Genomic DNA, 15767 nt, shown 5'->3' with positions numbered 1-15767 from the left:
TCCTGGAATGGCAGATGAAACAGGTTGACCAATCAGTCATCTTGTGGGTATTTGCTCGCATGTGTTTAGGCTCCACAATCTTTGGTTTCTCCTGTGATGCATGTTCTGAGAGGAAGGATAACTTCCTCTGACTGGTGTACGACTGATATCAACTGCGGTGGTAGAATATAGACATATCCGTTCCTCCCTTACGTGACTCCAAACACTGGCCAATTTCATCGTTCCGTATTTGTGAAGATGACTTCAAAGCTTCCAAACCCGTGCTCCCAGCTCTGCTGACCTTCTCCTTTGACGAATTCTGACATATGATGCATGTAGCCCATTATGTCGACAACCTTCGCTTCTTTTTTTGGCGACTGTAACTTCAATGGACTCGATCCCGGTTCATCTGGACACCGTTCAGCCATGTTGGAGTCCTATAATAAAGAGAAATTGAAAATTCCGTTAAATGATTTACGAAAGACCACTTTTAAGCCTTATTGCATAATGGGTAGATCATTTATGATGTGTCCATACAATTAGCATTGGCCTTCTACAACCCTGGAAGAGAAGGAATTGAATAAAAATTAGATATATTAGGTTTAACTAATTGCTAAGCTATAGCCTTTCAGTAGTGTCCATTTTTGCACAATCATGCAGGACAACTTCGGTGCATGGATGAGAGCGATGGTGAGGATGATAATTATGTAATCACGTTTTATCATATCTTCTTTAATATTGTAAAGGATGACTACTGAACATAGCAATGTCAACATCGGTTTTGAAAAATCGCCTTCTCTGATATTTTCCTTATGGCGGTCCTAAAAATTTAGAAAATTATCGTATTTTGTCAATAAAGGCATATAAATTTACATATAATGATGTGGTTGTGATACTACATTATTCTCCTGTCCAATTGACACATTTCAATACCAAACGTGTTGGAAGAGGGCTCTTTGTCTTGTAGTTTATGGGAAATTATATGATTTTTCTGAAATGGTCTAAATATTCAGACGGGTGTATCCTTCAAATGTGAATATTTCATGGACCGCACACGAAAATATGAGGACAACAGGGATAAATGTGTTACTGAGATCACCATCTTTCATATGAGACCTGTTGTCGCTTTGTGTCAAGCCGGTTGATTAAACTCCTAAAATATAGCCCTTTATCGAGGTTTACCGCTGGCCTTTGAGGGTCTTGGTGAATGAGGTGCTGCTGGAGTGCAGTCGATTCCTCCAAATATGTTGGTAACCCAAGCTGACTGCTGAGCTAGTTTTACAGCTGAAGGACTGCTGATACTTTCACTATGAAATGTGGTGTGTGTGTGTGTTTTTTTTTTCTCCTCTTATTTCTCTGTCTGTACAGTAAGTCTTTTCCTCAGTCTCTCTCTCTCTCTCTCTCTCTCTCTCTCTCTCTCTCTCTCTCTCTCTCTCTCTCTCTCTCTCTCTCTCTCTCTCTCTCTCCCTCCCTCCCTCCCTCTCTGTCTCTGTCTCTGTCTCTGTCTCTGTCTCTGTCTCTGTCTCTGTCTCTGTCTCTGTCTCTGTCTCTGTCTCTCTCTCTCTCTCTCTCTCTCTCTCTCTCTCTCTCTCTCTCTCTCTCTCTCTCTCTCTCTCTCTCTCTCTCTCTGTCTCTCTTGCTCTCTCTCTCTCTCTCTCTCTGTCTCTCTTGCTCTCTCTCTCTCTCTCTCTCTCTCTCTCTCTCTCTCTCTCTCTCTCTCTCTCTCTCTCTCTCTCTCTCTCTCTCTCTCTCTCTCCCCTCTCGCTGTCTCTCTTTCTCTTTCTCTTTCTCTTTTACTCGCTTTCTCGCTCCATCTCATTCTCTCTATGATGTGTGCTTGTTTTCTTTGAATACAGGCAGGACAGCGAAATCCTCACGTCAGACTGATGGTGGCAATGCTTTATGGGATAACTCACGTTCTGGAATTAAAACCACCTGAAATTCTCCGCTCAAGGTTTGAATGGAGACTTCCTTTGTTGCTGCAAGTCACTTCAACATGCACTTTTACTGTACAGCACCATCAAAGTCTGCTTTATCACATTTGATTTTTCATACAATCAACTACAAATATTAAGACTGCTGTAATTTATATTTCCAAATTTGAATATTTGTGTGATATATGATGCACCATGAATTGCCCACTTGCAGTGGAGTTTATGCCTTTTCTGACAGAGATTTATATGTGAGTATGGTTCGCTGGGCAACAGGGACGCGTCTCGCTGTGAACTGGCTCAACAGGCCCCAGAATTTCTCCATCTTGTCTCTCTGTGATGTCACAATGGGAGCTTGCAATGAGGTGTGTATCTAAGGTTGCTCAATATTTGTCCCACAGGGAGGACAGTTTGATGCAGCTTCACCTGAAAGTTATATAATAAAATATAGAATGGTAGGATAATGAGGTCGTATTATTTTTGCCCCTTTATAAAATGGTTATTTCATTATTTCTGCACATGACTTGCAAACTTCTTGCTTACATTCTTACATATCTCCATTAAAGTAGTTAGATATCAAACAAAATTTTAAACAATTTGATGGTTCAATTTAATGTTTAACAAATTGCAAAACATTAAAACGGCCTTTTTTTTTTTTTCAAGTCTTAAGCTTGTGAAAGAGCTTGTACATATAATAAATGCAGTGCAAATGCAGAAAGAATGAGAATGGCACTCAGTGGAGTGCATACCTCCGTTAAGCTGAAAAGTTTAGTGTGTGTGTGTGTGTGTGTGTGTGTGTGTGTGTGTGTGTGTTTTGTGTGTGTCCGGACCTGAAACAAAATCGAATCGGCTTGTTCTTGTCACCTAGGCAACTCATCTACCTAGTTTTGTCATAACTCGTCCAGAACTTTTTGCGATATCGTGCTATATATCGTTTTTGGCACCATCTCTCAATGGTGACAAATCTCTTTAATACTTCCAGTATCCAGATCCAGATCTTCAATTAAATCGAATCATTTCGTCCTTGTCAGACACTCAACCTGTCCACCAAATTTCGTCCGAATCCGTCTATGACTTTTTGATATACCCTGCTCACAGCCAAACAGACAGAGGTGAAAACATAACCTCTGTCCACCTTTCATGGTGGAGGTAAACATAAATATGTGAAGGCTTTAATGCTCTTAATATTTTGCCTTACGATTTTGAGTTGCACATCCATTAGTACTCCATGTAATGAAGACATTGATGCTTTTTGCAGTTACATAATGCAATACATCTCCTGACTTGGTGAAACAGCAAGGCACAGATTGTGTCTCACAGGAGCCAAACCAGCACAACCTGTGAGCAACAATGGTCTTCTGCCACCCAACACATTGTCTCTGCTCTGCTGCATGCCAAACCAGAGCTGGGATTACGGTCAGGAATGAAAATAAAACCAGAAATGGCTTTTCCGACCTAATAATAGCAATGACATGACAAATTCCAGGGGGTGTATTGCATTATGTAACCGCATTTGGTTTCTGGTCTCAAATGAATGACTGTATGATATGCCATCCTGATGAGCCTGAAGAATAGCGAATCCATGGTCGGCAGCTTCATTATCCTTTGCTTGTGATCTATTAATCATGGGAAATAAGGTCGTCCATTTTGTTGGAATGTAAAAGAACTTTGACAGGAAATTCAATCTCATCAGTGTGATTCACAAATGGAAAAGAACCATTTCCTACTTCAAGCAGTTATAAAAAACACCCATCGTCTTCATCATGTGTTGGCCTCATGGTCTGACTGAGGTGGAATTACTGGAAGTGGATCCACAAAGGTGAGCTTTTCACATCTGCCAGAAATCTCCTCTAAGAATGAACAATTTCCCTCCAAATGGCTCCGGTAATCCCGTCAGATCTTCTCATAGTCAGTCCACTGCATTGAATACATCTACAGGAATCACTGATGCCTCATCTCAAATGCAGACTGAGGTTTGCTGAACAGTCTGAGCATTCTTTATGCCATCGACAATATTACAGGTGTAATTTTGTTGTCATGGAAGAGGGATTTTTCACCTAGAATGTGAATGTTCTATGCTGTTTCAAAATTTGGCGCATGAACCTAAAGTGATGCCCTAGTCACTAGTGGATTGGTCTGTTCAAGTTATCTTTGGATACGTTCCGTAACATCTCGTCTTGTGGCAGCATTTACAGGAAGTGGTAATTGTTATTCCAAAGCTCGCTTTGAATCTAGTGCATACATTGTGCATATTTTGTCTTTTGTCCTTCAGCAGGATGTAAATAACTGGTTGCATGATAGGCTTGCCCATGGATAGTGACCACCTTGGGACCATGACCTGGAGGCGTTATAATCTCAGCGTTCCACGATGCCATTGCAAATCCATTATTGTAATTTACGAATTTTAGATTGAAATTTCTTCGGCATAATACTGCACCTGAGTAAATCAACGATTGCCGCTGAGACGTCATGAAGATTCGGAAGCGATATTTTACCTTGGTGGCAGCACTTTGAAAATATAACTGCAGATGTTTTTTTCTTTGAGAAAATATTTTACTTCACACCATGGGCAGGTAGCCAGGTAACTTCCATTTTGTCCTGCGAAGTGTGTTTGTGTGAGTTGTACTGCTGTAGCTTCTTCTACTGACTCCAGTCTCACTCTAGTATGCTGTTCTTCATATGAATGTCGTCTTCTCAATTTTGTTTGCTCAGCATGAATCACGTGCCTTTCTTTTGTCCGCTCCTCATTTTCTGCAGATCTTCTCAGTCATTTACACTCAGCATTAATTGTCTTCCTTTCTTGTGTTTGCTGTTGTTGTTTCCCTATCTTTTTTTATCCTGTTGTGCTTTGCTTTCTTTCCTTTCCTTCCTGTCACGGTTTTTGTTTTACGTTTTTTTGAAAATTTCACACACTGGTAATACCCAAGCAAAATATGGTGTGAGTGAATCACTTGCACGATGGTAAGCTGCAGGAGGGAGCACATGCCGCAGTCTACCACAGAAAAGGAAAGCAAAAATCTTCACATTTTTCCAAACAAAAACATACATACATACATACATACATACATACATACATACATACATACAAACATACATTTAATATATAAAGCTCATTCTAACCACTGACTCACTTACGGACTGACTCACTGACTGATATTAAAGATGGGTACCTTGCGGGTGACGTAGAAAGCTGAAATTTTGCATGCTGATGAACATCTAAGCCGATGCACCAAAAAAAAAAATCACAGAACCATTGGAAAACATCTGTAAATGAAAACATAAACAAGACCATGTCGTGCACAGCACAAAACTCGCAAAATTCATAAAACAAATTTGACTTCAAAAATAATTGGTGGTTGAATTCAATGACCAAATAATCAACTCTTCTTCAAATTTAAAGTCAATCAGATGAAAATTGACAATTTTAGAAATTCGGCCTATGTTGTCCTTTTGGCCGATGTTGATCTCGAAAATAATTCGTGGTTGAATTCAGTGACCTGAAATGCAAATCCTCTTCAAATTTCAAGTCAATGAGACAAAAACTGAAGATTTCAGAAATACCTCCTTAGTTGTTGACCTTGGGCCTATGCTGACCTTTTGTTCCATGTTAAACTAAAAAATAATTGACTGGTTGAATTCAGTGACCTGAAATATAATTCCTCTTCAAATTTCAAGTCAATCGGATGAAAATTGAGGATTTTAGAAATCTCACCTAAGTTGTTGACCTTTGGCCTATGTTGACCTTTTGACCTCAAAAACAATAAGTTTCTTCCCTTTGACAAACTCTACCAATGGGGTGAAGTTTTGTGAAGATCAGTTTAAAAATTGCGACCTGTCGGCGACAGACAGACAGACAGACAGACAGACATACAAACAGAATAACAAAATCGATCAACCAAAATCTTCGATTTTGCAAGTAATAAATGAAAATAAAGAAATGAAAGAAAATGCAGGTGAGCGACCCGAGACAATGGGGAGGCACAGTAATTTTGTATGCCGATAGACATCGAAGCGGATACACCAGGAAAATCTCAGAACCATCGGAAAGCATCCGTAAATGAAAACATAAATATATAAAAATAATAAAATGAAAAATCAAATGCAGGTGAGCGACCCAAGACAATGGAGAAGCATGCTAGTTTTGTGTGCCAATGGACATCGAAGCCGATACACCAGGAAAAATCACAGAACCGTTGGAAAGCATCCGTAAATGAAAATATAAATAAATGAAAAATGAAATTCAGGTGAGCAACCCGAGATAATGGGGAAGCATGTTTCATTATTGCTTACAATGTTTAATCATACCCCGCTAGTACATACTGTACATATAACTTGCATCTTTTTTATGCAGTAGCATAATTTCACTGGCAGTTGTCGTTAGTACATGGTGTAGTTTTAGACAGAAGTGAAAGGTTTTTTAGAAGATACCAATAAAGTAAAACAAATTTGGGGATATGCCCAAGCTTCGAGGATGTTTTTTTTCAGAATATCCATTGTCACTTCCACAGCCTCAATAGCACCCCCCTCCCCCTCCATTTGGCAGGAGTCAATGATTAAACCAATTTCACAATGCCACATGTACAACTGAAAATTGCAAGTCGTCTCCCCACATGATACTCCAAAAAATTGTCAGTCTGCACTGACTTCCTGTTCATCGACATCTCTGAAGAGACATGTTGTTTTTGGCAAACCTCCAAATTCAAAACAACTATTTCCAACCTCCCTCTTCTAAATTTCCTTTGTAAATCTGAAGTTTGGCCCAGTTTCTCGAGTACCTAGGCAACCTCATCCCAAGGTATAATGTTGAATGTATTGTCGACACATCTGTTCCAGTATTGCAGCAGCTATTCCTCATAAGTCTCAGAATTTTACAGATAAGACTGACGATCGACTGTTAAAAGTCGTTGTAAATTTACAAAGCCTAAAAGGGGTTAAAATCTGAAACAACAGGTGGCGGTGTGTTTTGATGGGATTTCACTCTTCACAAATATTCCAGTTGATTTGGCAGTCAAAATCACAAGCAATCGGTTAAAATGGTGAAGTAATTGGCAAATGTGTTGCTAGAACATTCAGTTGATACATCATGATGTCACTAATGTGCTGGAGATGGGGTCTGAATGATTCGATTTTCATGTATAACAGAACACACATGATCAAGAGATCGTTGGTTCAGCTATAGGGTCTCCTGTGTCATCAGTTGTAGTTAACATGGTTATTGGAACATAAGATTTTCAAGATTGTTGAGGATTGGCTCATGCTGCAGTGCTGGAACAGATATGATGACAAGTTAAACGTTGTGAATCAGGATCAGGTTGACTACCTCCACGAGCAACTGGGTCACGTCTTCCACAGCATCAAATTTTTGAAAGAAACTGGGAAATGGGGTAAAATGTACCTTTTTGGATGTGGATGTTATGATTCTGCTTATGGAATCTCGAAGCAATGCTGTAACATGAGCTGATTGCCTATTATGAGGTGTAAAAACTCGAGAGTGCTTGGAAAAGCAAAAGTTTGTCTGAAACAAACTTTGTTAAAAAGTTATTTCACATCAGGGTCAGTTTCCTTTCGTTGTACAGAATGATGAGTACTTCACAGCATGACCGATATGTTAGAACTTGTGTGAATGATTGATCAATCTGTAGAAACAAGTCAAGGTTGTGGCAGCATTTCTTCAATCTTGAAAAACCTTGAACATTCCACCTCTGTTTTTTTTTTCTTTCATCCCTTTCTTCCTCACTGCAGAAACTTGTTATTTCCCATCAGTTATTTCTTCCACGGCAATGAATCCTCGTGACAAAGTGTACTTACACTGCTCCCAAAAGACTGTCCTTACAAAGGAACAAACTCTGATGGATGTCTGAAATTCGGCTCAAATTCTCCCCTCAATCTCTACACGGTCACATAATTCAAACCTTATGCTCTCACTCCTCCGCCTCCGTCTCCAAGGATACTCACCGAGGGGCGGCTGTTATAAGGAGCCGGCAACATTACACAACTCACGGGGCTTATGATTGTGCGTTACTTTGGCAGGTCTTCAATACTGTCACCACTTCTTTTTCAGCAATATCAGCAACACATTTTCGGGGCTTATTGTGAAGTTCTTGTTGATGTAGCAGGCTGTCACAGCAAGCTACTGATATAATACACGAAATGTTCATGGTTTGTAAAAGTGTTTAAAGACGACATATTGTCTAACCTTGACACAAGTAAAATTCTGATGTTCATTATGAAGTTAGAGCTATGTACATCTTCCGAAGTAAAGAAAGGTAAGATATGTTTCTATCTTTACAAATGCATCTTTGCAATATTTTTGTGCAAAGACAAGATACAAGACTATTGAATATTGGATTTTTTTTTCTTTTACATACAGAGGTCAAGGCTCATGAAAGAGCTTTATTGTATGCACACATAAACACTTTATTGTATGCACGGCTCTGATATGCAACTCTGCTTTAACAGATCTATCACCGACATGAAGTTATATCTTAAGAACCGGAGAGCTCGGGGGATTTTGTGCTCATCTTTGAGCGAACTTACTTTGGATTCAATCCCCAGCGAAATTAAATCTCCCCCCAAAATAAGAGAACCAAGTGCAAAGTCAACAGAGAGGTGCTGCATCGTTAATCACACCATCCCTCAAAGGGGGGCATTAAGCTGGCTGTCCCACATACAACTTATTTTCTGAAACACGAGTTGAGAAAGTGTATGTGTACCACCATGGAAAACAAGACGAGTCTGTTAAGGGGTTACCCTTTGTTGGAGAAGCCTGGTGTTGTTTTAATGGTTGAGTTGGCTGGCTGAAGATATTAGGGTCCTGAGAATGAGCCCCTATTGTGCCTTTAAAGTAACACCAGGTGGGTTGACTGAGCTTGTTGTCTTTCTGAGTTTGGCAAAATGAGTTCCAGCTTACTGGGAAGAATGATCTATTTGAGTATCCTGTGTCAGAGTGGTAACCTGTCTGAGAATATGCCCCCTAGCCAAGGAAGTACTGCCTCAGCAGTCCTATGTGTTTGAAGACGCAAAAGTAGTGCTTCTTCTTTGTTGGAACAAGAACAAAATAGTGAAGGGGTGGGGTCAAGGGAGGATTATAAAGGAAAGGAGAGATAACTTTCACAACCTTCAGAAGTCAAGAAGAAGGGTCTGTCTTTCTCCTCTCTGCTTCTCAGTTTCATCAAGGGGCAGGAGCCTGGACTATTGGGGAAGGGGGTGGGAGTGACATCATTGAATGTTGGTGGTCAATGACATGATATCTCGGATAAAAGGGATAAAATGTAAAGGGTCACTGGGAGTTTGTATGATGAAAGGAAGGTGGTGTAAAGAGAAATAAGAAGAAAGCAAATAAAGAAAATGAATAACACATAGATTCGTATGAATGAATAAATATACTAGAAAGGGTAGAAGTTGTGAAATAACGATAAATAAAATGGTTGGTATAAGATAATTAAATAAAGGAAAAACATTTGTTGATCCCATCAGGTGCTTATCTGCCGAGTTTGAAAATATATTTCAGTTATTTGCACTTACTGGTGTTTATTTTTCCCCATTACAGAGAAATACCACAGATGGCCATGTGGTTGATGGAATGGCTGGGGAGATTAAAGTCAAGAGCTTCTCGTTTGGAACAAATCCGTGCTTTTGTTTTTTTTTTTACATCCAGTAAGGTGTTCATGGAAATGATCGCTCAGTCTGCATCTGGTCTCTTCGATTATAGAGTTTGTTACAGAGAACGCAGCTTATAACGTATATAATATCGGAGGATGTGCTGTCAGTGGTGTCTGATTTTAAGGGAGCTTTTAGGTTCTGAAATGAAGGAGATTGTTTCGATGAAAGTGTGGATTGAGCTCAGTTGCCAATGATCCTTTAATCAGGGAACTGAGGCAATTCCTGTCCCATTTAAATGAAATACCGGATATTGAGGATTGTATTGGAAATTTGTCCAGGGTACCAGTAGAGGTTGGCCTTCTCTTTTATTAAGCAACATAGGACCTCCAGCAAATGCTATCAAGCAAGAGCTAAGCTCCCCCTCGGAGGATGGTGCACTCGTTGATGCAACATGTCGTCCGTTAAGCACAAGCATAGCAGTTTACAGTTGGGATGTGTGAATACTGTGTGCTCCTCATATGTGAATATGCTACGATGATGTATGCTCAAACCCAGACAAGGCAGGTCAAAGGTAAATATGCTAATTTGAAGCGAGGCACGGGGAACCTCCAGCGCACAGACCAGATTGGCCTGCGACATGTTTTGATCGGGCCTGCTTGGTGATATTTTATGCAGCTATTGTCACTTCTCTCAAAAACAACTTAAGAATAGCAACAAGTATTCACCCTCACTCATCAAAAGGAGGCAATCTCTGAAGTCACCTTAAGTAAGTTACTTAAAATAATTAGTAAAAGCCTCTGTGTGGGAGTACCTTATTTTATTGATCACAACATATCATACACCATATCATAAACCTGAGAAATAATTAGCATAAGGTTCCATTATATTATTTGCAGAGCCGATCTGTCACTTTGCTGACGGACCAATTAGCCGATGTTACCCCCACACAAAGTTGTATTTGTGCACCGAGTTTGGAGTTTGCAACTTAAAAGATGTGCATAGAACATCGAACAAAAGATGTGCAATGTGCATAGAACACATTTTGGGGGGGGGGGGGGCATATGTATATACAGTTGATATATATATATATATATATATATATATATATATATATATATATATATATATATATATATATATATATATATTGTTGCGGATTCGCGCCCGCCGGCGTGCTGACGGCCACGTAACTCGAATCGCGGCACGTCGCCCACCGGACGGACAATCCAGTCGTGACCCTCTCGGACTAACGCCGGGAACCAGTCACGGGTGGACCTTTCGGTCTCACCGCGATCGAGCCAATCAGCCCACGCGTGGGATAGGGTTGCTCGCCAAATTCGACCTACCTAAGTACCCACGCGGAGGGTAGACCGGGCGATCGCACCTCGCCGCAGGTCGACTTCTGACACGGGCCACTTAAGCGACCCGTTCCGTACTATCAGAATAACCGAGCGGTGTTATCGTCGACCTCGACGGTTCGATTAATTATCGGGCGTATTCAGCCCACTACCAACCCTTTACGTGAAGCAAGATGAGGATTCAATGGGAGAAATGACGAAGCGAAGCGGGAAACAGTTCAACACAAAGCACATTTATTCGCGGCACACGGGAAGCACACATTCAATTCCACCAAAAGCACACAGAAAAGAAAAACACAATTCCATTTACACAAAAAGCAAATATAAAAGCGAAAACACAATGCAGAGCTAATACCGACTACCGAGCACACGGCAACACTTATACAATTTTACTTCACAGACGGCGCCGACAACACATACCCAAAACCAAGGAAAGAATACCCTCAAGGATGAGGCGGGCCTGAGGCCGAGACCGGGTCGCGCCTACCCGTCTGGTGATGAGACGCGGAGCGGCGATGGCGCCTCAACTCCGCGGGCCTCGCGGAGGGTGTCTGGTAGGGGGTGGGAAAGGGGCCCCCTTGGTCGCACTATCTCAGCACGGGGGGAAACAGGAGGGGGTTGCTGATGCTCGGGGTATAGAGGATCTTTATTATCCCGCGACGAGCGTCTCCACCTCGGCCAGGTCGCGCTGTCGGCCTCCCTCGGGTGCAGCTCCCTGCACGACGCGAGCACCCCCTCGTCTGGTGGCGCCGCCTTCCCACAGCTCCGTCCCCTCCGTTCCGACTCCAACGCACACGACGAGCAGCTCCACCGCCCGCGAAGTCTTGACTCTCTGTTTCCGACTCTCCTACTCTCCTACTCTCCGCCTCTGGACTCTCCTCGTCTACGCCTCTCCTACTTTACTACTCTCCGACTCTCCTCCTTTCTGACTGACGAACACGGTCCTTTTATCCCCCCCGTAGCTTCGCCTTTGACCCCCTCCCTTTGACCTTTCACCTCGCTCCCCATTGGCCCGAGAAAAAGTGGGCGTGAGTCGTTTTTGATCCGTTTTTGAAGCACAAAATCCGTGATTTTGTACACGCTGTTCGGCGCGCGCCCTGCACGAGTCCAACACCGGTACCCACAGGCGGCGCAAGAACGGTGGCGATGCGACGGCTGCGAGGTGTGACGTGAAGGTCGTGGCGGTTGTGGTGAAGCGGCGTTGTGGTTGGTGGTTGATGTTGTGGTTGTGGTGGTAATCATGGCGGTTGGTCCAAAATAAAGATAGTAAAAGAAAAACGGCTATCCTGAAGAGTCGCAGCACGCATAAATGACATGTATTCCCACTAGACAACGGGTTTGGGCCTAACTACACATGCACTTACCGAGATACCTCACCTAAGGGGCCTGAATGGTGGTTTGCGAATTTGGTAACCACAACAATATATATATATATATATATATATATATATATATATATATATATATATATATATATATATATATATATATATATATATATATATATATATATATATATCTTCTTCTTTCGGCTGCTCCCTTTCGGGGTCGCCACAGCGGATCATCCGTATGATCCGCATAGTGATTTGGCACATGTTTTATGCCGGATGCCCTTCCTGACGCAACCCTGGTCGCCTCTTACGACACAGGGATATGGTACACCTATTTTAACCGGGGTATACACCCGCCCAGTACACTGGTAATCATTTCGCCGACCTCGGAAGGATGACAGGCTGAGTCAATCCCCTGGTGTATTAATTCAGTGGCTCAACGGGGCTTGAACTCAGGACCATTTGGATCCCAAGCCGCTGCCCTAACCACTGCGCCAACACCAGGCTTGAGATATATATATATATATATATATATATATATATATATATATATATATATATATATATATATATATATATATATATATATATATATATATATATATATATATATATATATATATATATATATATATATATATATATATATATATATATATATATATATATATATATATATATATATATATATATATATATATATATATATATATATATATATACATACATATATATATATATATATATATATATATATATATATATATATATATATATATATATATATATATATATTGCCTTTCATTGATACAGATAAAGGAACATGATTTATAATATGGGCTACCACCAAGAGTGGTGCTATTTCTAACACACACACACACACACACACACACACACACACACACACACACACACACACACACACACACACACACACACACACACACACACACACACGCGCAAAGGTACCCCGCGTTGCCGAACGACATCGGATCCCACCTCCCACCCACATCCTCTCCCTCTGGACTCCCACCCTCCCCTCTTCCCACCCCTTCTCCTGCATATATATTGTGTGTGAGTGTGTGTGTGTGTGTGTGTGTGTGTGTGTGTGTGTGTGTATATATATATATATTGTTGCGGATTCGCGCCCGCCGGCGTGCTGACGGCCACGTAACTCGAATCGCGGCACGTCGCCCACCGGACGGACAATCCAGTCGTGACCCTCTCGGACTAACGCCGGGAACCAGTCACGGGTGGACCTTTCGGTCTCACCGCGATCGAGCCAATCAGCCCCCGCGTGGGATAGGGTTGCTCGCCAAATTCGACCTACCTAAGTACCCACGCGGAGGGTAGACCGGGCGATCGCACCTCGCCGCAGGTCGACTTCGGACACGGGCCACTTAAGCGACCCGTTCCGTACTATCAGAATAACCGAGCGGTGTTATCGTCGACCTCGACGGTTCGATTAATTATCGGGCGTATTCAGCCCACTACCAACCCTTTACGTGAAGCAAGATGAGGATTCAATGGGAGAAATGACGAAGCGAAGCGAGAAACAGTTCAACACAAAAGCACATTTATTCGCGGCACACGGGAAGCACACATATACAATTCCACCAAATGCACACAGAAAAGACACAATGCAATTTACACAACAAGCAAATGTAAAAGTGAAAACACAATGCAGAGCTAATACCGACTACCGAGCACACGGCAACACTTATACAATTCTACTTCACTGACGGCGCCGACAACACATACCCAAAACCAAGGAAAGAATACCCTCAAGGATGAGGCGGGCCTGAGGCCGAGACCGGGTCGCGCCTACCCGTCTGGTGATGAGACGCGGAGCGGCGATGGCGCCCCAACCCCGCGGGCCTCGCGGGCAGTGTCTGGTAGGGGGTGGGAAAGGGGCCCCCTTGGTCGCACTATCTCAGCGCGGGGGGAAACAGGAGGGGGTTGCTGATGCTCGGGGTATAGAGGATCTTTATTATCCCTGGTGTGCGTCTCCACCTCGGCCAGGTCGCGCTGTCGGCCTCCCTCAGGTGCAGCTCCCTGCACGACGCGAGCACCCCCTCGTCTGGTGTCGCCGCCTTTCCACAGCTCGTCCCCTCCGTTCCGACTCCAACGCACACGACGAGCAGCTCCACCGCCCGCGAAGTCTTGACCCTCTGCTTCCGACTCTCCTACTCTCCGCCTCTGGACTCTCCGACTCTCGACTCCCCTGACTGACGAACACGGTCCTTTTATCCCCCCGTAGCTTCGCCTTTGACCCCCTCCCTTTGACCTTTCACCTCGCTCCCCATTGGCCCGAGAAAAAGTGGGCGTGAAGGCTTTTTGATCCACAAATTTGCATATATCGATCGTCCTGGAGGCGGGGCCAAATCGCCCCTCGCTCACCGATTGGACGGCAAAAAGTGGGCGTGTGTCGTTTTTGATCCGTTTTTGAAGCACAAAATCCGTGATTTTGTACACGCTGTTCGACGCGCGCCCTGCACGAGTCCAACACCGGTACCCACAGCGGGGCAAGAAGGGTGGCGATGCTACGGTTGCGAGGTGTGACGTGAAGGTCGTGGCGGTTGTGGTGAAGCGGTGGTTGTGGTTGGTGGTTGATGTTGTGGTTGTGGTGGTAATCATGGCGGTTGGTCCAAAATAAAGATAGTAAAAGAAAAACGGCTATCCTGAAGAGTCGCAGCACGCATAAATGACATGTATTCCCACTAGACAACGGGTTTGGGCCTAACTACACATGCACTTACCGAGATACCTCACCTAAGGGACCTGAATGGTGGTTTGCGAATTTGGTAACCACAACAATATATATATATATATATATATATATATATATATATATATATATATATATATATATATACATATATACACATATTTAGGTATATATATATATATATATATATATATATATATATACACACATATATACCGGGCGTAGTGGCGTGCGCCTGTAATCCGGCTACTCGGAGGCTTGGGTTGGAGGATCGCTTGCGGACGGGAGCTCTGCACTGGGCAGGGTGTAGAGCAGCCTGGAATCATGGCGAAACCCAAATCCTGATCCCTGTGTCGTAAGAGGCGACCAGGGTTGCGTCAGGAAGGGCATCCGGCGTAAAACCTGTGCCAAATCAGTATGCGGATCATAACGGATGATCCGCTGTGGCGACCCCTAACGGGAGCAGCCGAAAGACAAACAACATATACACATATATATATTTAGGTATATATATATATATATATATATATATATATATATATATATATATATATATATATGTACACATATACTTAGGTATATATATTTATGTATTTACAGTAGACTAGGTGTATGTCGGCAGCGTGTAACTCGTCACTTCGCCTAAGTCGGCAGCGTCAAAAAGTCCCGCATTTATCTCATGTTAAATCCCTTTGAATAAAGGGTCATCCCTCTGTAAGTCGTCATCTCTAAGTCGTCACTTCGTCTAAGTCGTCAGATGTTGTCCATTCCCACGTAATGGAAACTCAAGTAAATTACCACTCCTAACTCGTCACACGGAACTGCTGCCTCGTGAGAA

At 42.6% G+C, this 15767-nt stretch overlaps 1 protein-coding gene across 5 annotated transcripts in view; it reads left to right on the top strand.

The window, feature by feature from the left end:
• Positions 1–15767, top strand: part of LOC147028193 (inactive dipeptidyl peptidase 10-like) — a 504934-nt gene that overhangs the window by 445513 nt on the left and 43654 nt on the right. For all 5 annotated transcript variants that reach the window (XM_085878340.1, XM_085878345.1, XM_085878341.1 and 2 more), the window contains 2 exons: positions 1836–1933; positions 2152–2275. In XM_085878340.1, coding sequence (XP_085734466.1) covers positions 1836–1933; positions 2152–2275 — 222 coding nt within the window. The remainder of the gene's footprint in view (positions 1–1835; positions 1934–2151; positions 2276–15767) is intronic.

The sequence above is a fragment of the Eptatretus burgeri genome, chromosome 4 (genome assembly GCF_056783735.1).
Source record: "Eptatretus burgeri isolate ZD-2024b chromosome 4, Ebu_testis_v1, whole genome shotgun sequence".
NCBI lineage: Eukaryota > Metazoa > Chordata > Myxini > Myxiniformes > Myxinidae > Eptatretus > Eptatretus burgeri.
Note: the sequence above shows the minus strand (reverse complement) of the source record. Positions and strands in the feature narration are given on the sequence as shown.